The sequence below is a fragment of the Pholis gunnellus genome (assembly GCF_910591455.1).
Source record: "Pholis gunnellus genome assembly, chromosome: 6".
Lineage (NCBI taxonomy): Eukaryota > Metazoa > Chordata > Actinopteri > Perciformes > Pholidae > Pholis > Pholis gunnellus.
Genome location: NC_136532.1, coordinates 4,869,079 through 4,891,263, shown reverse-complemented (window position 1 = coordinate 4,891,263; position 22,185 = coordinate 4,869,079). Strand labels below are relative to the sequence as shown.

The 22,185-nt window shown below is 42.5% G+C and overlaps 1 protein-coding gene across 1 annotated transcript; it reads left to right on the top strand.

Annotated features, from left to right (window-relative positions):
- The first annotated feature begins 2,764 nt into the window (after positions 1 to 2,764).
- On the top strand, positions 2,765 to 21,316 carry tars1 (threonyl-tRNA synthetase 1). The gene is made up of 19 exons (XM_079161932.1): positions 2,765 to 2,908; positions 3,745 to 3,822; positions 6,007 to 6,197; positions 7,134 to 7,257; positions 8,348 to 8,472; positions 9,212 to 9,329; positions 9,441 to 9,505; positions 10,077 to 10,155; positions 11,160 to 11,306; positions 12,044 to 12,142; positions 13,088 to 13,254; positions 14,685 to 14,847; positions 16,137 to 16,274; positions 18,724 to 18,801; positions 18,882 to 18,982; positions 19,356 to 19,460; positions 19,576 to 19,648; positions 20,509 to 20,623; positions 20,761 to 21,316. Exons 1-19 carry the CDS (start codon positions 2,849 to 2,851, stop codon positions 20,907 to 20,909), a joined length of 2,175 nt encoding a protein of 724 aa, XP_079018058.1. The 5' UTR covers positions 2,765 to 2,848; the 3' UTR covers positions 20,910 to 21,316.
- The last annotated feature ends 869 nt before the right edge of the window (positions 21,317 to 22,185 follow it).

The following is a 22,185-nucleotide window of genomic DNA, read 5'->3' as shown; positions in this document are numbered from 1 at the left end:
TTCGACAAACGGAATAACATTTTTGGAAGAAACAACTTCCGATGCCAAATCCCCACAGCGCTCGATATCAGACAGTCAGCTGCAGCAGAAGTTGACGTCCGCCAGCAGCAGCCTAACTGAGCAGTTTTGGAAGAGCAGCAAGCACGGATTAAAAACCTGCAGGTCTGTGCTGGATGCCAACACACTGACGATGGGAACAATTCAGAGGCAGTTTATATGAAAACTCAACACGTTCTCATCCAAACTTGTCACATAGAACCCTTTGGCACCACTTTCTAAAGCACTGGGTCGCAGGAAACACGTGGTTAACGTGAATTCAAACACTTGCTTTGGTTTAGGCAACAAAAACACTTAGTTAGGTTCAGGAAAAAAATCATGGTTGGGCTTAAAATAACTACATTAACTATGTAAAACACAAACAACGTAACATCAGTACGGAAAACACATCACAAACATCATTAACGTAACGTTAGGACACAAACACCGGTCTTGAACACTGGTCTCCTGATTGAAAGTCCTGTGTTTGTGAAACACATCCACTTTGTCTTTTTTTCAGTCATCATACGATGACGTCACACTCCCGGAGCATTTCCACTGATTGTCTAATAACAAAGGATGGGTTTACACTGTATACTTGAAAGCCTGTTGCGTCTCATACAAAAATGCCTTATGGGAAAGAGATCAGGCTGGAAAAGTAGAACGGCTCTCGGAGAGCGCAGACAGTGCTCAACTCTCAGTTCACTGTTTTCGAGTTCCAACTTTATGGGGCGCTCGCTTGATTCCACAAGATGAATGCAGCACAAATACTCTATCTCGCATGTTCATGCAAGCAGACAAACCGAGCTGAAAACACAACCTCCTTGACGAAGGTAACTATCTGTTGTTAGAGCAAACAAACGGATGTGTTTACTTGTTGAAATGCGATCGTGCACTGAATCTTTTAGTGGTACGGAGTGGCGGACAGTACCGGTCTACTTTCACCCCTGCATTACAATTTGAAGGAACAAAAAAGTATTAGCATCAATATGTAGCCCAGGCTACTTAAAGTATAGGCTACCCATGATTTAGAATGACATATAGCGCGAATATATGCACAACTGCATATATTCCAAAAGAGTAGCGTAGTACAGTTGTATCACATTAGCTTGGTTATCAGTAAACTGTGGTGGATGGTGCCGACCGCTAATGTTTCAACAAGGTTATTCGGGGACTAAATAAATGCTGCTTGTGAATGTTTGCTCCTCCACTCAATCCTATGAAAGTTGCTCAGTGGTGCACGAACCAAACAAACGTTGAGATAAACTTTTGGGGATCTTCTGGGAATCTTCTGCATCAATTGGCCCATAGAACAAGTGCACTAGTGCTTCCTTTAACCCCGCCTCCTAGCCCTCGGTCCAGCCTCCTTCTCGGGCTCATTCGCATTAAAAATAACTCTGGTCTAATAACTATTAGAGCATTTTACAACTCATAGGCTTTTTAGGTGTTCGCACTGGGAAGTTGATTTACATAAAAAGAGTATCCACTGAATTACAGACGTGTCTTTCCCAATGTAAATCTATGGGGAAAGTATTTTTGGGCCCCATCACGTGGTTCGGCCACGATGTAAACTTAGCTTTAAATCCGGCGCTCTTTCTGGGGGTCTGTCGGTTACACGGCAACTACGGAACAGTGCCAGGAGTCGTTGCTACTAGCAACACAACATTCAACTGAAACAAACTGCCCGTGGCGGTACAGTGGGCGTCAAGCCCTCCATTTTATTCTGCAAATATTCCCTTTCTTCTCTTTCCACTTGATATTTGATCATATAGGCTATTCAAAAGACTCTAACTCTAAAACCTGCTGACAAAACTGTAGCTGTGAGCCTCAAAGGCAGTTGGATGGTGCATGCAAAAGATCCTCTGCCGAACTGAAGGAAGTCTTACTTCAGACCATGTGGAAGAGAGGATTTCACTCAGCGCTGATTTAACAATGCCTCCACACCTCTGTCTAGTCCCTGCTGGGCAACACATCTGAAATACTTTGGGGGATTTAATTCAGAAACATAAAGTGATTAAATAAAGAAACGTAAGGCTGGCTTGCTTCATATTTCCAAACAGTTCCATTTCAGAGTATACCTGTACTGTCAGGAACCATGTTGTGCAAGAGCACTACGAACCAAGAAATGAAAGAGAGTCCAGATATCGATAGATAAAAGTCCCCTGCTTACCCTCTTTCCTTCACACAGAAAATCTGTCAAGTGTGCACAGACAACTTGGGAAAAGTGCACTTTCTGAAGAAACTGTTTGCTTCCAAAAAGGTCTCCCGGTCCTCATATATATTAAAGTATATACTATTATACCAACGAAAATAAAGAAACAAATAACAAATAAAGAAATAAAAAGAATGTGTGGAGAAGACATTGGAAAGTTCAAAGAAAGTTGACAGAAAAATTAACTGTTAACTCAACATGAAATTCCAAATACCAGATATTGAAACATGTTTACAGAATATTATTTATTTCTATTTATTATTGGCAGATGGTGATGATTCTTCATGACTCCAGTATTTCTTGCCCTTATTATAAACACTGAGCACCCTTCACAATTTCCATGGCATATTTTTGATGTCCAAAGACTAATGAACACAGGTTTAATTAATTGACTTCATAAAACAGGTTTAGGAGGTAATGTAATTAGGAAACCGGCTGATGTTGTACTCTGTCAGACGAAGCCCCGCCTACTGCGATATTGCATCAGAATCGCAATATCCGGGCAACGTCATCAGCCCTCACCCAGCGACTCTGCCTGTTTACAGCACTTCCAAGATTAGCAGAAGGTATCTCTTAAAGTGAGTTAACTTTTCACTTGTTATGGCTGACCAGGCTGTCGTGGAGAAAATGAGCGAATTGAAGCTGAAAGAGAAAAAAAAGGTAATGCTTGCGTTTTGTAACCGGCTACATTCAAGTCATATCAGCGAGCTAATAGCTAGCCTAGCCTGTAGTCAGTGTCATGCTGTCATTTAACCACAAGCAATGCGGTGCTAACCTGGTAGCTAGCTAGATAATGTTATTTTGGCTTCACCCAAAAGGAAGCTCAGTTTCATCTTTTGTTTTAATCTGTTTTATCAGCCACATTGCAATTGAGCGAGCCTGGTTGGCGAGTTTGGTTTGGCTGATGTAACTTAGGTGTCGCAGGTATAGTTCTGGAGAATGTCTCACGCCAAACCCTACTCTTCATTCTGAGCATTCTTCTCGGTAGGTTTACACCCATGCTAGGCCAATACTTAACTTGCGTTAATCACTTATGTTCCCTTTTTTAATCTGGACTCACCCAATGAACTAATCTGATTGACTAAACTCTCTCCTCTTAAAAACGGGTCTGTAAGTTATTACTCCCACATATTTCTTATAATAACCCTATTATGTGTTACAATTTAGTGTCGACCTTATATTTATACTTTTTTAATTGGATCACTTGTGTGAGATCTTGCACATGATCTAACTGCTCTGTATTGTAGGCTATGTAACTACCAAAAAGGAAGGGCTCTTTACAATCACACATTTTCTTATAGTATATATAATGTGTTTGTGTCTAATGTTATCTGTTTATGCTACTATTGTTATATCAAGCATAGTGTAGTTGTGCATCTCTCCCATCTTTTTGTAAACTGTAGTTTCTGATAACTATGAAACTGTGTCTAAAGTTGTCTTTCATCAACTTAATTCTTGATAAAAGTTCTTTTAACATTTTCCATCATTTTGGACAGGGGGGAGGTGAAAGCGTTAAAGATGGAGGAAAGAAGAAAGCTAAAAGTGCTGTGGGGGATTCTGGGAGCAGATCTGAGGTGAGTTGCTAACTTAAATGAAGCATCAGAAGTGTGTAGATGCTAATGTCTTGTTTACAAGAACTGTAGGCCTAATCATAGATATCATTGCATGCTCACATATATAAGCAGCCACCCATTGGCTTCATGGTTGTTGAGCTAGCTTTTTGATCAAATACTAGTATCGTCAAAACATTTAATGTGGTAGAACACTGACCTTTTAAAGCATTGCACCTGGAAATCTGTGCAAACAATGTCATCACGTCGAGATAGACCAAGCACGGATACAAGTTTGAGTTTCTGAATGGAAAATATCTCAGCAATCTAAAACACAAACCGTAAATGTGAGGTATCATTATATAATTTCACAAAGTTGAAGATGAGGCCAGCTGAACAGATAAAAAGATGGTGGGTAGACAAAGAAAATACTTCATTTCACAAAAAGATTCATCTCAACTGCCTAAAATGCCTTGTGGATCATAGTTTGATGTGCAGTTGACATAGACTTTCAAGTAGCAGTGAAGTTAGGGCTGGTATTAATCTTCTTCAGAAACCTGTTTTTTATTATTTGTTGAAAGTCTAATTACGTCCTGAGAGCAATCAATGAATCAAAAGCCCTGACACCAGAAATAACCTGCCATCTGTTACCACTCCGACGGCCCGCCGTCAGAGTGTTTAGTGTACCTCTGTGTAATGTACAGAACTGCTATGTAAAAGGTAGGTACTAATGCGATATTTTTTTAGAAAGCTAAGATTCTTGTAATTCAATTTATGCAAACCAGTTCAAGATACCATCACAACAGCAGGTACACTCAACGCCTCTGTCAGACCACCAACCCAAAAACAAGCAGTTGAAATATCACCAATTATGCGTCATAGTATTTCCCCCATCCATAAAAGTCAGACAAAAACGGTCTTGTTAGATTGTCAAAGGTCCAGACTATCGAATCCAGTAAAATACTGAGTCCAAAACACATTATTACGTCCATAAATACCCACGGACATTTTGAATTAGCCGGCAGATATGCTAACTAGCGATCTATTTTCCAACGTAACTCCCGTTCGCATGTAAACAGAGGCGCTTTACGAAATTACCAAAAATAACGATATGCAGATTCAGGGGGTGGACTTAGAGGCAGACCATGGAAGTGACTGTTGAAACCGCGAGTCAGGTCTCTATGTCCGTGCATTAAGTGCAAAGTGTGGTCATTGAGAATTCTGAAGGATTTGTGAAAGTAAATAACGGTTAATTAACCTTGTAGATAATTAAATATTGACATAATTAAGCTTTAGATTGGATTATGAATACACATTTCTACACAGCCTAGGTGTGTGACCATGGGTCACCAAATGGGTTTTCATGGAAAGCGCCTAGACATGCTCTCAGTAAAGCACGTAAAATATTCATTTTCTGTGGTATTGTTATCCAATTTGAACTTGGCCTAGGTAAGGCTTCATGCTGCGGTCCCATTGTGTTTTCCAGCTAACATGTCCAGCTATAGTCATCTTCAGGCATCTGTTAGCAAGAAAATATCCATGCGGAAATAAAAACCTTCTATTTCAGTGTGTTCCAACATCTATTACTCAATGCCAGCAGCACTTACAGTGATTCTGACTGTTGGGGAAGAAACTTCAGTGTTACCTTTCAAAAGAGACCAAAACCATGCATGTACTCCAAATGGTTCAAGAACAGCTTTCAATGTATGCCTTGGATAGGCGTTCTAGGCAAATCTTACTGGAGTGGTAACAGGTTAATCATTTCATTCGACCTGAATGAAATGATTTGACGGGGTGCCTACCTACAAGCTTGTGCATTCTGTCCGCGCACTCATTGTCCTTCACCGTACTCTTCCGCTAGCTTAACAGCTGTGAGTGCTAACAGTAGCCATGTTCCTTGTTTATGTTCATAATGATGATTGTGGGGGCGTGGCTTTGGAGGGAGGCGCGACGGGACGGGCTGTCAGTGTTTTCACAACTTGTGCTATTAGCTATTTTCATTGGAAAAGAGTTAGCAAAACTGGGCTGGGTTTTTCGATATGGATAATTAATAAAAATCTAGTTTACTCTTGCTAGTTTCTCAAGATTACTAACCCTAGCTTTAAGAGTTACGCATATTAGTACCCAATGAAATGTATATACAGTGACAGCATTTTCCACTGTTCTCCATTTACTCACACCTTCTTTTTTTTTTTTTTTTCCGTTTAGCTAACGCCAGCACCCCAGTACATCGATGAGCGCCTCACGCTCTACGCTCAGCTGAAAGCGGAGCACGACGCGCTGATGGCGGAGAGGGCTGCGAAGAACAGCCGAGCCATCAAGGTGACTCTGCCCGACGGAAAGGTGGTGGACGTGGAGTCCTGGAAGACCACGCCATACCAGGTGGCCAGTGGAATCAGGTCAGTGTGATTATGGGATCGCTGTAGCTGTTGTTGCCGCCCCCCCCCTCGCTTTTATGTAGCACAGAAAAATTAAAGAAAACCTCAAGGGTGTTACATGAATTTAATTCCCAATGACTAGCTGTCAAGTTTATTTGTGCAGCCCGTAATCATCGCTACAGTCTCCAAAGGCTTCACAATGCCCACATTATGAAAACAGTCATTTGACACCCGTCAACCTCAGACCGTCCACAAAGACATAAGAAATGCTGTGGAAACTTTTGGATAGTCTGAGAATGATCTCCCCACCAACATGGTCCAATATACAACCTGTGCCAAGACTGTGTTAACAAGAGATTAAATGTCTGACTGCACAGTAAACGCAGGGGAATTCAAGCAGCTCCATCACCATCATTATAAGACGGGATGCTGCTTTACTTTACATCACTTAAAAGCATCGACTCCAGACGCGCCTCTGTAATGTCTCTGTGAGGACAGTGCACTGTGCTCACTGGTTTTTAACCTTCTGTGACCCTTTGCCTCCTCTGCCTCCTCCTACGGTACCTTGTAAGACCAGTCAAGCTACGTCTATCATAGGTCTGGTGGTGACCGTACATGATGGCAAAACGCCGCTGATTGTGTCGGTATATCATTTATTGCCTGTCATTCTACCGTAGTTGTTTTGTGGAATTTTTCAAATCTTGTTCATAAATACTCTTAACTTCATTCAAATACAGAGCAGTTACTATCTCAGGTTTCTCTTAATCATTTCTAAAAATAATTCCAATCTAATGCCATGTTCTAATATTTTAGCTGTAGGGGATGTTACAGAAGATGTTTTTGACCCATTTATCTGTTCAACTTGTTCTTGCCATTACGATGCCAAACTATCGTGGCCGTTTTTGTGCATCTGCACATTCATCTGATGTGGAATATCGTCCTGTTTTTTTCGTCCAGTCAAGGCCTCGCCGACAGCACGGTGATTGCTAAGGTGAACAACGGCGTGTGGGACCTGGACAGACCGTTGGAGGAAGACTGCAGCCTTCAGTTGCTCAAGTTTGATGATGAGGAGGCTCAAGCTGTAAGTCAACCTCTTCCCTGGTCTGAATCAGTGCTTCTTAGGGATGCACGATATACATGAATCTGATATCTAAACGGTCAATAATGAGTAACTTATATTATTGTTTTGATCATTATATTTAAGCCAATAAATAGAGCTGATGAAGCAGGCTAAATTGATTGTGTGCTCGTCGTCAGTAACGCAGTGAATTACACGACACGCCAGATTTAGCTTTATAGAAAATATGTATCTGCAGTCCCTGGGCAAGAAGATCTTAAAACATTCCAGTACACTACAAACAATTAAGAGCAAACTAGTTTACAAAGTTCACAAATAGAACATCACACACAGCACACACCTCTGGCTGATGCACTGCTCTGCAGAATAGCACTCATTGTTTCAGTAGTAAATGCTCAACGTGCTGCCTGCCACTGTTTTAACTCTGCAATGTCAGTTGATATATTTTAATTGCTCTCTGATGGTACTATCTTGGAGGCTATGTTATGTTGAGTACAGTTACACACAAAATACAAGATTTTTAGATTAGATCAAAATATTAATTTCTTTTTTGTCAAGGGAAAGTCTGTTAAATTCACTGAACACTGCCAAAAATCCAAAGACGTGTGGTTACTCCACGGCACACAGCATCTTGCAGAGTTCATTCAGCCTTATTAGTATGTAGTTAGGGCCGGCAAGGTCAAAGTGATGAATGAGGCGTTTACAATCAATAGTAAAGCTCCGAGCTCTGTGATTTACTAAGTGTCTGAGACACAGAGACACGGAGAGGAGACGTGAGAACGTAAAACACTGCTGCAATCACGTCTTGTCATAAAAGTGTCAGCGACTGGTCCCTGGGAGAATAACGAGACTTGTTCCTAAATTAAAAGCCCAATTTCAGCTTCGTTGTCGATACAATGTGCTGAATGTTTTCACCTGAAGAAGAGGTCAGTCGAAGTGAGTGAATCCAAAGTCTCATAGGTCTGCACAGACCCGAAGGTCAACAATCTTAATTTCCCGGCGCAGTCATACTTTGTATTCTTGTTACGGACGGACTGCATTGCTAGTTTGACTAATCTGGGTGATATATATATGTATTTTTTGTATGTTTTAGGTTTACTGGCACTCCAGCGCCCACATCTTGGGAGAAGCCATGGAGAGGGTGTACGGAGGCTGCCTCTGCTACGGCCCCCCCATCGAGAGCGGCTTCTACTACGACATGTTCCTGGAGAGCAGCGAGTGAGCCACGCCGGCTTTTTGTTCAGATTCCTCTGTATAGTTAGTTTTGTTAGCCAGCTTTCTGTGTTATTGTGTGTGTGTGTGTGTCAAGTTTAATGACCGTCGGTTTGATTCAGCATCTGAAACCGGTATCAAAACAGGTTTTATTGTAACGGCACGAATGCGGTCGAGCCAGATTTTTCTCGGGTGTGGATTTGAGATCACGTCTTCCCATATTTGCCCACAGGATTGGAAAACCTAAAATCTATTCATAACACAGAACTAGAGATTACTTCTGGGAAGCTTTGAGAGCGTGTTGAGACACCCTCTGAACATTTTCAACACTTCCTCTCCGTAAACAACTTTTACACTTGACCTTTCCCTGAAACGGATGCATTTCTCCCGCTTCAGGCTGCAGGAGAGCGTGAGGAGTGCTGTCTAATTAATTCTACAATCTCCTTAATGAAGTCAATTTATGCTAATGGATTCTCGGAGACGAAGGATATTTTGACATTGCGCAAGCCCTGAAGCCAAGGACCTTTAACTGTTTGCCCGTGCGCCGCTGAGGTTATCAGTTTCTGCAAGTCAAAGAATTACATTGGTGAACAAAAGGTCCGACCGCGCAGCTTATTGTTTGTGCACACCCATGATGCCCTCTAAATACACTGGCAGCCTAAATTTAGCATTGAGTGCACTTTGCATATGAATGTTGGACTCAGGAAGGTCGTCACTGGATGTGATGTACCGTGTTTTCTGACAGGGGCGTATCGAGCAACGACTATCCGTGTCTGGAGACCTTGTGCAAGAAAATTATCAAGGAGAAGCAGCCGTTCGAGAGGTTGGAGATAAAGAAGGAAACTCTGTTGGAAATGTTCAAGGTATTTGAAAACCCAAACAAAATCCCCCCCCCCCAAAAAAAAACAACCCACCTACAATGAAAAACATCAAAGGAGTAACTGAACTGTAAAACCACGTCTTCTTCTTTACAGTACAACAAGTTCAAGTGCCGCATTCTGAATGAGAAGGTCACCACTCCCACCACCACCGTGTACAGGTGAGTCCTGGCGCCCTGCATGTCGAAGTTTTCATTTTTCTGTTGGTATTCTATATTTTTGCAGCAAACAACAAATCCCATTAAATTACCAAAACCACAAATTCATTGACGCTACTGACGAGTGTGATAGGCCTCAACCATTACCATGAACATGGGCACTGTATTATATTATGATTCAATCCCGTCATGATGTAATAAAAAAACCACTAACGCACCAAATTTGCGACTGAAAATAGCCCCCAACAAACGTTTTACTTCTATTTGGGCAATGTTTGTCAAAAACGAGTTCCCAGCTGTACGAAGAGAATGATCGAACCTTGTTAAAGCATTAAATCATGTGTTTGTGACTTGTTTTTAAGATTTACGTCTTCAGTATTGTCACAAACGGGTTCGGGGAAAGGTAAAGTGCTGAGGGAGTAAAGTGTCTTTGGTTTTGCTCTTTTTTTATAGGATTTGATAACAAAGACGGAAATATAGTATTCAGAGAGTATTGCTAGCTTTATCCTAAACACAACGTGTGTCCTCTGTATTTTAATAAATGCTCAACACTTCTAAATGTTCTGCATTTCAGGTGTGGTCCCCTAATTGACTTGTGTCGCGGGCCCCATGTGAGACATACAGGAAAAATCAAGGCCCTGAAGATCCACAAGGTGAGCAGTTTGTTTTCCCGCCATGCGTCAAGTACAGCAAACCTGCTGTTAGTGTGAAAGAGGATTTCTTGTTGATTTAACCAGGAAGCATTTCAAGTACTGTAGTCTGTGCCCCGAAGGTCTGCCGGTAGGCACGATTGTACGGAGACCCCGAGAGCTCAACGCCATAAAGAAACATTCACCAATTTCCCAACTAATGTGCGTCATTTAGAAAGAGTGCTGGAAGAAGCAGCAAATTCCGTTCTCAAATTTGACACTTTAAAGTTGATTTGAATATTTATCAGTTAGGCTACTTTCCAAAATCCACATGAGCCACTCTTCACATCGGCATAAAATAAATCCACAGCACTTATTTAAAAAAAAAAAAAAGGAAGTTGCATCACTTTTAAAGCTGGTTTGCCTGCTACTCCGTTTGTTTCCACCTTCCAAAACGGTGGTGAAGAACGCCAGGAGCTGAGATCTGGTGTGTTAACTGCATGGCAAATTGATCAGAGGAGAAATTGCCTCTTTCTAAGTTAACATATGGCCCGTTGCTGACGATCAATGTAGCAGATAAAAGACCGATTTTGAATGAAGTCTGGCAGCAGTGAGCAGTCCACATACAACACACCGGGGCTACATTACTTCCAGCAAACGTCACTTGGAACAATGAGTGCAAAACAGCATCAGCGTCTGTTTTTAACCCAATATTATTTGGACTATTTGGACTTTGGACTAAAAACACTGAATCCCTCATCACATTAGCATATCATCATACCGCCAATGTTATCTTCCCTTCTCTCCTCCGCTCTGTGTGTTTGTCCAGAGGCTAAGCCCCGCCTCTGGGTAAAGCGGGAGAGCAGAGAATATATCGATGATCGTGTGAAATTTTAGCAGCGGCGCTCATAAATCTGCAGCGACAGTATAGGCACCGCCATGTTTTATTCTCCAGGGATTCGATGGACCCAAAAGACTGATGAAAGCTCACATATTCCTGTTTTGTGTTTGCCGTCTGGCTCTGCTAGAATTCGTCTACGTACTGGGAGGGTAAGGCGGACATGGAAACCCTCCAGAGGATCTACGGAATCTCCTTCCCTGACCCCAAAATGCTGAAGGAGTGGGAGAAGATTCAGGAGGAAGCCAAGAACAGAGATCACCGCAAACTGGGCCGGGTATGAGCTGAAAAGTGAAGAAGCTTTCGCTGAGAAAAAAGGAGTTTGTCTCCGTAGTGATTGTGAAACGGTCTCCTCCAGGTTCCGCTCGTACAAAGGGAGGTTATGAAATACGGGTGGAATGCTTCTAAAGCATAAGAGTCAGGGGTTGTGTGTCTGATGTAACCAAGTCACCGCACCTTCTCAACAGACGTGATAGTCAAACTCTGAACAGTCTGAAAACATTGCACTCCTGATAGTAACAAAAACCTTCGTGGACAACAAGTACATTTTTTTTTTTTTTTTTTTTTTTTTACTGTTTTTACATTTCAGGTAAATGCCTCAGAAAATATCAGTTGTTAGAAATCTGTCCAGTCACATATTAATCTAGAGAGAAATACTGTGAATAGCGATATAAAATAATACCCATTCTGGGCTTTGAGTGATGGTAAAATGAACCCATGTTGTAGAGCTGCATTCAATCAGAATGACTCACTCTTCGTTCCTAAAAGTAATCTGTGACTCTATTGTTGAACGGGAATTCACAGTTCAGGGTATGTGTGTGTTGTTGCCATTCATTCAGTATAATGATAATAATAATAATAATATGTGTGGAAAAGTGATCCGAGCAGGAGACGGCACAGTGCAGTGCTGTTGCATTATTTCATATTAAAAACCAGTTGGGCCTGAGTGGTGGCTCTTTCCTTTTGTTTTCCGTCACGCTAACAAAGCTTTATTTCTTTTTTTGTTAAATTCAGGAGCAGGACTTGTTCTTCTTCCACGACCTGAGTCCAGGGAGCTGCTTCTTCTTGCCTAAGGGGGCCTTCATCTACAACACCCTGATCGAGTTCATCAGAGTAAGACAAACTGTGTGACCCACGGCAGGTAATCGCTGTGAGCTCACTCTGAACTTCAAGACACAAGAAAGGAGAGTTTAAATTGGCAGGGAGGCCTGGGGAAAAGGGAAGAACCCATTTTGACCTTTAGTCGACCCGTTCGATATTAGTGGTTTTATACAACACAAGACATATCGCTGCAGTTTTACATCACTTTAAGTGCTGTATTTCTTTTATATTTCATGTCATGATCTTTAAACTGATGAGTTCAGGGCTAATGAATCAAGTCTTGCATGTAAAATGTCATAGGTTCACTTCCCAATCATACACATGTGCACATGCAATCAAAGTCCTATCCGGACCTTCTCCTCCGACATCTTAAAATAGACGTGATTGACAGCAGTGAAAAACATCTCAAAATTCACCTCAGCCACAAAATCGATCAGACTGTCTTGCACATTGAAATCAATTTCCCTTTGATGTGATGAGGAGTAATGCGATGTGTTTATGAAACAGATCAGCCTGCACAGGCAACAAACCACTTCCAGATGTGTGAAGCGTTTAATGACTGCAGGGATTTGAAATATATTAGCCGATCTCATTTTCTTATCACCATCAGCCTTTTTCTTGTATTTAAAAATTGATATCAGACAAAAAGGCCAACTCAAGGTGCATTAAAGCACTATAAACATGACTAGCTTTTCCTTTCAGTTCACCCCAGATCCCTTTTCATCATGTGAACTGTGAATATGCAGCTGTTAAAGCTTTCTCAGAGGAAGTCAGCTTGTTCAAAAGCCCAGCGTCCGCTCGCTGAGTTCCGTATGTTCCAGAAGATGTGCTCTATTCATCAGTTACCAGCTGTTTGTAGTTGTGAGCATGGTGAAGCAGAGTTGCTTGAGATGCTAGTAACTCCGTCTCAGTGGAAACGTGTCGGTGAGATAAACCTTGCTTTCCGTCTTTTGGCAGAGCGAGTACAGGAAGAGGGGTTTCCAGGAGGTGGTGACGCCCAACATCTACAACAGCAAGCTGTGGCAGACCTCCGGCCACTGGCAGCACTACAGCGAGAACATGTTCTCCTTCGAGGTCGAGAAGGAGACCTTCGCCCTCAAACCCATGAACTGCCCGGGACATTGGTGAGGCCTCCTCTTCCTCTCGCTCTCCGAGCTGTTTTTAAAAGTACGCTTTTTTATTTGCAGCGATGAACTAGACAAGAATGAACGAGAAGTGTAGAGGAAAAGTACGACCACCTCTGTAGCACCAGGGCCACACGGCCTGAAGTGAGCAGTGCGCGTGCGTAGCGGGACCTCCTGCTGACAGCTTACAGCAGTAAAACAAAGTGCCTTAAATCGGCAGTGTGTTTTTAAATACAAAGAAATAACCAGAGAGTCCTGTGATCTGCCGATAGTTTCCTTACTGCTTACTTAAATGTAGTTTAGATGAGAAACATGAATACGGTTGTTTTAAAGGAGATGTTTTCATAGCAATATATAACAGATATTAACGTCCTTACACTAGCTCTAAGGAGCTTGTAATATATAATTAAAACTTCTAATGACGAGATTTATGTTATCAAGAAAAATACAATCTTTTATTTCCTAATCATTTTGAATTGTGTGTATTTATACAAATCACAGCTATAGATGATTTAAGCAAAGTAGAAGGAAATGATGATAAATAAATATTTTTCGATCACTAGCTACAGGCCTGTTAGAAGTGTTCTGGTTAATAATCGTGAATACCATGAAACCACCGTGATATATTGACAATAATCTTGATATCGAAATGTCATATTGTGACATCACTAACTGCATTAAACCTTTTGGTAACGATTGCCTTTTCAGTCCACTAGAGGGAGTTTTCTAAAGCCGACAGGACTGGACTATATAGACTGGTAACAGTTCAGGTTGTCGGGTGCGTGATGCAACATTAATGACTAACTAATGACATTAATAATGCAACTACCTCAAGTTTGAACCCACTCACTCACAACAATGTTCTTATATGCGACTGTTTTGGTGTCAGTCTGGCCCCCGTTCAGCTCGGTGCATTATTCAGTTAACCACAGTGCCGTGGCAAACGGGGACAACCTCCCAGCACTCTGTTACCACACTTAAATAGATTCATACGGGGTTTGGCTTTATGAAATAGCTTCATATTTCAGCACTACAACCGATCGTGGCACCGCTCCGCTCCTCTTGTAATGGACTGATGCTCTGGCCATGTTTTCAGTTGTTGAATGACCCAGTTCAGTTTCCTGCTGAATGCTGCATTGCAGTGTAAAGAGCCAGACTGCAGCTCTTTGTATTCAAACCTTTTATCTCCTTTTTTTTTTTACTGTTCCAATCTTTGTGCCGTCCGCGCTGGCAGCCCCTCTGGAGATAATACAGAAACGGGAGAATGCAAACGCATTCTGTCAAAGTGTCGGATGTTAAATCAAACTTTAAAGGCAGTATTGAAGCAGCAGAGCAAATTTCAGTCATTGTGATAACTCAAGGTCGAAGTAGACAGTTTGTGCTTTGTGTGGTTTTCTTTCTTTTCACAATGCCGGTCTGTTTGGCTGCAGTCTGATGTTCGATCACCGGCCGCGCTCCTGGAGAGAGTTGCCCATTCGCATGGCCGACTTCGGCGTCCTGCACAGGAACGAGCTGTCGGGGGCCCTGACGGGCCTGACCCGGGTCCGCCGCTTCCAGCAGGACGACGCTCACATCTTCTGCACCATGGACCAGGTGAGCGCTGCACTGACGCACCGGCATTACTCGGCTCAAGTTCACACATTTTTGGTGTCACACGAGTGTGATGGCAAAGAACTGCCTGATGGCAGTGGATTTGACTTAATGGTAGGGTTGTAACAATACCTGTGTTAGTATCGTTCCGTTCGGTATGCGACATCCTTTCACAACGTCCTGTGACCCAAGCAGCTGTTTATGTCTACTGCCCGCACACGCCCAGCTTTAACCCGGAACGTGTTGGCTTGTGCAAAGCTATAACATGCTAGTTCATTTAGCCGGGTTAGCGGGGTCAGTCGAGCTCAATGGACCACGACTTGTGTCAAACGGTATGCTGACACTGTTAAACTGAAGTCTGGTGCATCAATGGAGACACTTTAAGCATTCCGTTCACGACGTTTGTGGCTAACGTTGCGCTGCCCTATAACATTTTTTTAGAAGCTATAATAAGCATACAAAACACACTATTATCCAGTAAATCAAACTACCCCAGATTTATTTCCAACATAAAAAGACTTCAAAGCAAGTGAAACAATGTTGAGAAGAAAATGGAGCACCCAGTGGGAGACGATCCCAGTTTCCTGACGAGTGGAGAAGAATCTGTGGCCGTTTGAAGAAGCCTGTTAGTGAAGGCTCTCTGTAAATCAGTGTCTGGCTGGTACAGTTCATTGAATACATTCAGGTGGTGTAGCCGGTGGCCAGTCTATCACGCTCTCAGGTTAAGTGGGGGGGGGGCTCTCCAGGACCCCACAACTTGCAGCCAGGAGCCCCCACCCCCCTCTCTCTTTATCAGCAGTAGATTGCATTAGTTTTTTTTTTATTGCGCTTTGTACACAAATAAAAAGTGTTTGACTGCAGCAGCTGCTGGAAAGTACTGCTTGTGCCGTTACCGTCATTTGTGATTTACCAAATTGAAAGCAAACTGCAGGAGGAGAGTCTTTGCTCTCTCGTTTATAATCATTTCATGCAGACGGTAGCTCACGGTTTGTTGTCAGTGTCTTCTGTGTTTTTATGTTCCCGTTGTACCGCTTGTGTTTTCACATCTAAGCTGCTTGCCTAAAACTTGTGGAAGTGCATGATTGCCCTACTGGGACTCACCGCAGTAGAAGTGAATTTCTCAACTACAACTACTGGAAATATTCGATCATGACATTAAATCTCCAATAAGATTAGCAGTTTCTCCTATTCTTCTAATTGCATCATGTAATTTCATTCTTTGTTAATACCTGACCAAACAACATAATCGGTGAATGATGCTAATTATCTCACATTTTGTTTTTCACCCCCAGATTGAGGAGGAGATCAGGGGCTGCCTGGACTTCCTGCGCACTGTGTACGAGGTCTTCGGGTTCACTTTCAAACTCAACCTCTCCACCCGGCCGGAGAAGTTTCTGGGGGAGCCGGAGGTCTGGAACCAAGCAGAGAAGGTAATCACGAGGCCTCACAGAGAACTAAGATGCTCATCTGTAACATTACCAAGATGCTGTCGCCACTTCACAGGCAGCAAATGGAAGTTTGATTTGTGGACGGAGAGAACATTTATATTTTAATTGATTTTTATTCGGCGGAGCTGCTATCAATTGCGAAGCAGAAAACGCTGGTTCCATCTCCGGAGACTGTACATCAGTGCAGTCACTGTCCGCCTCTGCTTCCAAATGGTATTTGCCTCTCTGTGGATCAGCTCTGAGTTTCAGGTAGTGTTCAAACAAAGTAATAACAAGAGCCAGTGAGTTAAAGCGAGTGATAATGAGTCTTTATTGCTGTGTTGTTTTCTATATTAGATGAAACTCAGTGTGTTGCTCTCTTGGGACAACTTCCCGTCCAACAGCTGAATCTGTAAAATCATTAATTGACAAGTATATGAAGCGACCGGTTTATTAGAGTGACGAGCCTGAAGGAAGAGACTGTTCAGAGACACAGCGAAACAATTAACAATAATAATGTTATTTATATGGAACTTTTTTAATCTTTATGTCCAGATTAAAATATTTACATTTACAAAAGTCAGACTCGTGTATGACATATTAAAATGGAGATCATCCAGCAGCACTGAGCCTATAAATAAACAGATGGAGTTCATATAATAAAGAATGATGTGGAAAGGAGAAATAAGCTCATATGAAGAAGGTGAAATTTAAGTAAAGAAAATAACCACATTATATTAAACTAGCAGAGCAAATATCAGAATGGATCGCATATAAAACGGAGAGATTGCCAATAAAAGAACAAACTGTTGAGTTCAAAACAAGCACAATTTCATGTAATGACAATAAAGTTAAAATGAAACACCATAGAACATTAATACAAAGATGAAATAGGAAGTGATGCTAACCATGTGTCGTATCCCCTTTATTGATTATTATATATTTTTTATCATATTGATTACATTACTTTTTTTGTGACAACACAGAAAATGCTCCATCTTGTATTCGGTCTCAGGGTCCAACAAATCACATACACACAGAGGACTGTCTGCACATTCCCACTTTGATAGATGACAATAAGTGGTCACATGTGAGCCAGATATCGTGCAGGAACTAACTGCTACGTACGAACTAACTGCTACATACGAACGACCTGCTACGTACGAACGACCTGCTACGTACGAACTAACTGCTACGTACGAACTAACTGCTACGTACGAACTAACTGCTACGTACGAACGACCTGCTACGTACGAACGACCTTCTACGTACGAACGACCTTCTACGTACGAACGAACTGCTACGTACGAACGACCTGCTACGTACGAACGACCTGCTACGTACGAACGACCTGCTACGTACGAACGACCTGCTACGTACGAACGACCTGCTACGTACTAACGAACTGCTACGTACGAACGAACTGCTACGTACGAACGACCTGCTACGTACGAACGACCTGCCACGTACGAACGACCTGCCACGTACGAACGAACTGCCACGTACTAACGAACTGCCACGTACTAACAAACTGCTACGTACGTAGTAACTGCTACGTACTAACGAACTGCTACGTACGTAGTAACTGCTACGTACGAACGACCTGCTACGTACGAACGACCTGCCACGTACGAACGACCTGCCACGTACGAACGAACTGCCACGTACTAACGAACTGCCACGTACTAACAAACTGCTACGTACGTAGTAACTGCTACGTACTAACGAACTGCTACGTACTAACGAACTGCTACGTACGAACTAACTGCTACGTACGTAGTAACTGCTACGTACTAACGAACTGCTACGTACGAACTAACTGCTACGTACGTAGTAACTGCTACGTACTAACACTTAAGGAGATCTCTTAGTTTCCCTCTCTGGTTAACCGTCATTGTGTAAAGTCCTCAGTGATCGATCCTAACTGCAGGAACATTACTGATGATAGAAGTTATTTTTAACATGTCGTTTTATGAACAATCAATCTAGTGTTTAAATATTAAACGCTGTAGTGTGCTGATGGGCAGAATAGAGCAGAGACACCGTGCTGCTGCAGACTCTGCATGTTTATCTGGAGCTGTGGATCATTCTGGGAACTTGTAAGTGCTACAGCTGTTCGGTTGACCTATCGGGGCTCTTCTCTCTGAGGAAAAGCATTTCCTATATTCAGCACTGACTTATTATGATTAATGTTTGCGTGCACAAAGGTGGAAAATGATACACACACACACACAGAGAAAACAACGTGACAAGAACAAAGCTCGCTGCGTGTTTCCCTCACCTCATTAACTCCCTCAAGCAACCGTCAAATATTATTGAGAGGTTAACATTTCTCAGTTCAGTGATTAGTTCCAGATGAAGCAAATGTCAGGTCTGAATACACGGCTTTGCTGAAACACCGCCGTTGATATTGTAACAAAGCAGTAAACTGTCTGTTTCCTTCTTTTAACAGCAACTGGAGAACAGCTTGATAGCCTTCGGGGAGAAATGGGTCCTCAACCCCGGTGACGGAGCGTTTTACGGGCCGAAGGTGAGCCGCGGTAACGCTGCACTTTGAACTGTTGAGACGGCAGGAGGGGCGCCGCTGATCGTTGTCGTTTCCTTCCGCAGATCGACATCGAGATCAAGGACGCCATCGGCCGCTACCATCAGTGCGCCACGATCCAGCTCGACTTCCAGCTCCCGATCCGCTTCAACCTCTCCTTTGTCAGGTAGCTCGTCCGCTGCGTCCACGGAACGGGGGAGAGAGAAGCAGAATATTATTCGTGATGTTGCAAATGCACTACGCTTATTGAATTAAATATATTGTAATAAAGTGAACATCATCGAAGAGAGAAGTTTCATATAGGAATCAGTCACTGTTATTGCCTTCTGGAGAACATTGAGTGCTGATGTGAAAGCAGGAAATAGGATTGGCTTGAATGGAACTATATGTTGTGCATTTATGGTGAAGTAGCAGCACTGCCCCAGAGGCTTTTAATCTTTTAAGCTGTTTATTTTGTTTACTGTTATAAAAAAACAACAATGAATCCTAAAAAGGAGATTATACAAACGATCTCTGTTGTTCTTCTTATAATTTTGTAGCCAAGATGGCGACGACAAGAAGCGACCGGTGATCATCCACAGGGCCATCCTGGGATCAGTAGAGAGGATGATCGCTATTCTGACTGAGAACTACGGAGGCAAATGGTTCGTAAACAATCCGTTGTGAAACATAAAGGGTTTGTTTCAGTGCTCCTCCTGAGTACTGCCACTGATTTCCAGATCATTAACATGCTAACCAGCCCAACGTGTTGCGTTTCAGGCCGCTGTGGCTCTCTCCTCAGCAGGTGATGGTCGTACCCGTGGGACCGACCTGTGAAGAATACGCTCAGAAGGTAACCACCGACCACAGCTGCTTTTTGTTCATATTCTCACCTCAAACATTAGATTAGATTCATCTTTATGGTCAATGCGCACAGAACGGAATGCAGGTTAGCGTCTAACCAGAGCGCTGTACTGATGTACATGCTGTACACAGTGGTAATATGCTCCATGTATACAGTATCAGCAGTGTGTAGTGAACATGTGCAGCACAAACTAGAGTTCATGTTTCTAAAAGGTTTCATTTCTGTTGATGGCGTTGTACTCAAAGTGATTGCTGAGCTCTCACACGGAGCTGCTTTGTTAATTTTAGGTCCAAAAGATGTTTTTCCAGAAGACCGTACAGGTTGTGATCGAGCTCTAGATGGATTTCTTTTTCATTTTATTTTCACCTTTTGTTTTTTGCTTCAAACCCATTTGACTACTCTGTTGGCTTGTTTACAACCTTCCTGACTGCTTTAATATAAATGTCATTTATATTCATATTAGGCAGAAAATGTTAACGATCCACAGTTAATAGCCAGTACTTTGTTCTACAAATATTTCAGAATAAAAGCCTCGTGTTAGCATGGCGAGATTCTTTCCATGGAAAGATGCCAGGAGCTTTTATTTTGAAACAGGAAGTGTTGAGTTAAAAATACCTTCTTTTTTTCCCCATGTCTGTGGCATGTTCTACAGTGATGTTGATGATATGATAAATATACTGGCAGAAGAATATTCTTCACCACGGGAAAAATAGGGGAGACCTTGAATCGCTGGAGGAGACGCAACTGAGCGTGTGCAGTGCGGCCATAAAAACTAGTCCACATTTGAAAACCATAGAATTTTCTAAAATGAACTTAACTGTTATCCATCTCTCCGGTTAATGCGGCAGGTCCAGCAGGAGTTCCACAACAACGGCTTCATGACCGACGTGGATCTGGACCACAGCTGCACTCTGAACAAGAAGATCAGGAACGCACAGCTGGCGCAGTACAACTTCATCCTGGGTCAGTGGCAACACACCGTCCCGTCACTCTGTTCCCTCTCTTTACCTCACCGTATCTCTTCCTCGCTGTCCACGGAGATATTGATTTGTTTTTGTTTTTTTCTTGTTCTCTTCGCATGTTTCTCTGCTTGTGAAAAGTGGTGGGAGAGAAGGAGAAGACCAGCAACACCGTGAACGTTCGCACCCGGGACAACAAAGTCCACGGCGAGCGCACCGTGGAGGAGTGCGTGGAGCGTCTGAAGCAACTCAAGACCTGCAAGAGTCGCAACGCTGAGGAGGACTTCTGAGCTCTCGGTCTGTCGCTACAGTACCGCCGATCTGGCAACTTTTAAAACGGGCCATGTTGTTGAAATGAGTTTGTTGGTGGGGGATGGAACTACTTTCACAGTTGTGCCTCCTTTTGTTCTCATGGAAATCACATTATTTTACATTTGATTATTGTCTGTTTATTTTCTTCTGGTGTCGTCCTGAGTCGCCATGCTTTTGGTTACCACGTCTCTGTTCTCCATGGAATGAAGAATAATTGTTCTTGAATACAACCACTGTAATGAGGTCTTTGAACAGCTGATGGATGAACTGATTAAAACGGGGGAAATGGTTTTGCTACACCGTCTTTAACAGTTTGTATCATGAAATTCTTTCTTCAGGGAATTGTACGAGTTACAACTTTGATAATTAAACGGTCTATTCTTAATTTGTGTGTGTTGCTTTTTATTTAAGATTCAACTTTTTAAGTGTGTCCATCAGTGAACTCTGTCAGGATGTGGAGGGGAAAAAGGCGTTAATACGAGCATTAAAACACAAGATAATTACAGCGTCTAGTACAATATACGCTTATAGTTCTTCAGCACTGAAATGTGTTTTTCAAGTCACTACTCATTTTACTAGTTCAACTCTGAATCACTTGATAGTCTGAGGATGGAACCAGTTCATTTTCCACAAGAGAGAGGTGGAGGTTTGGAGAGATGAGCGTCAGAAAGGTAGCAGTGGATCCTTATCAGCTATAGCGCATCATCACTTAGGATGGAAACCGGCGATGTGCTGGAGGGTGAAACACCTCGTTATTAAAATGTTTGCTGAAGTCAGAGACCATCAACTTTAACTGCACCGTCGCACCAAGGTAGGAGTTCTATTTTACATTCCACTACTCTGTGGTTCATACATTTAAAACTGCCTTTTCAAGTAAAAGTGTTAATTAGCAGGCTGGACGTAACATGCAAAAGAAATCACAAATAACTGCAAATTACTGCTAATGCTGCACTTTCACAGCATTTCTTGACTTTTCCCTCCGATCAGCTCATCATTCCTGCTCCAACCAAACATACCTGACCTCAGGTCAGTATTCACGCCACTAGTGGGTGCTGTTTATGCGTACTTAAGCTGCACAAGTGAGAGCAGTGTGTTTCTTCAGTTTTAACGTGAAAATGGCCAAAGATACTTTTGAGGTTTTGAGTCACTCTTAAGTACTCGACGGGTATACGGTTTTGGAAACTCCTGCCCTGACGCAGGCTGTAAGACGTACTGCTGACTGTTTTCCGTTTTATTTAGAAATTACCTATTTAA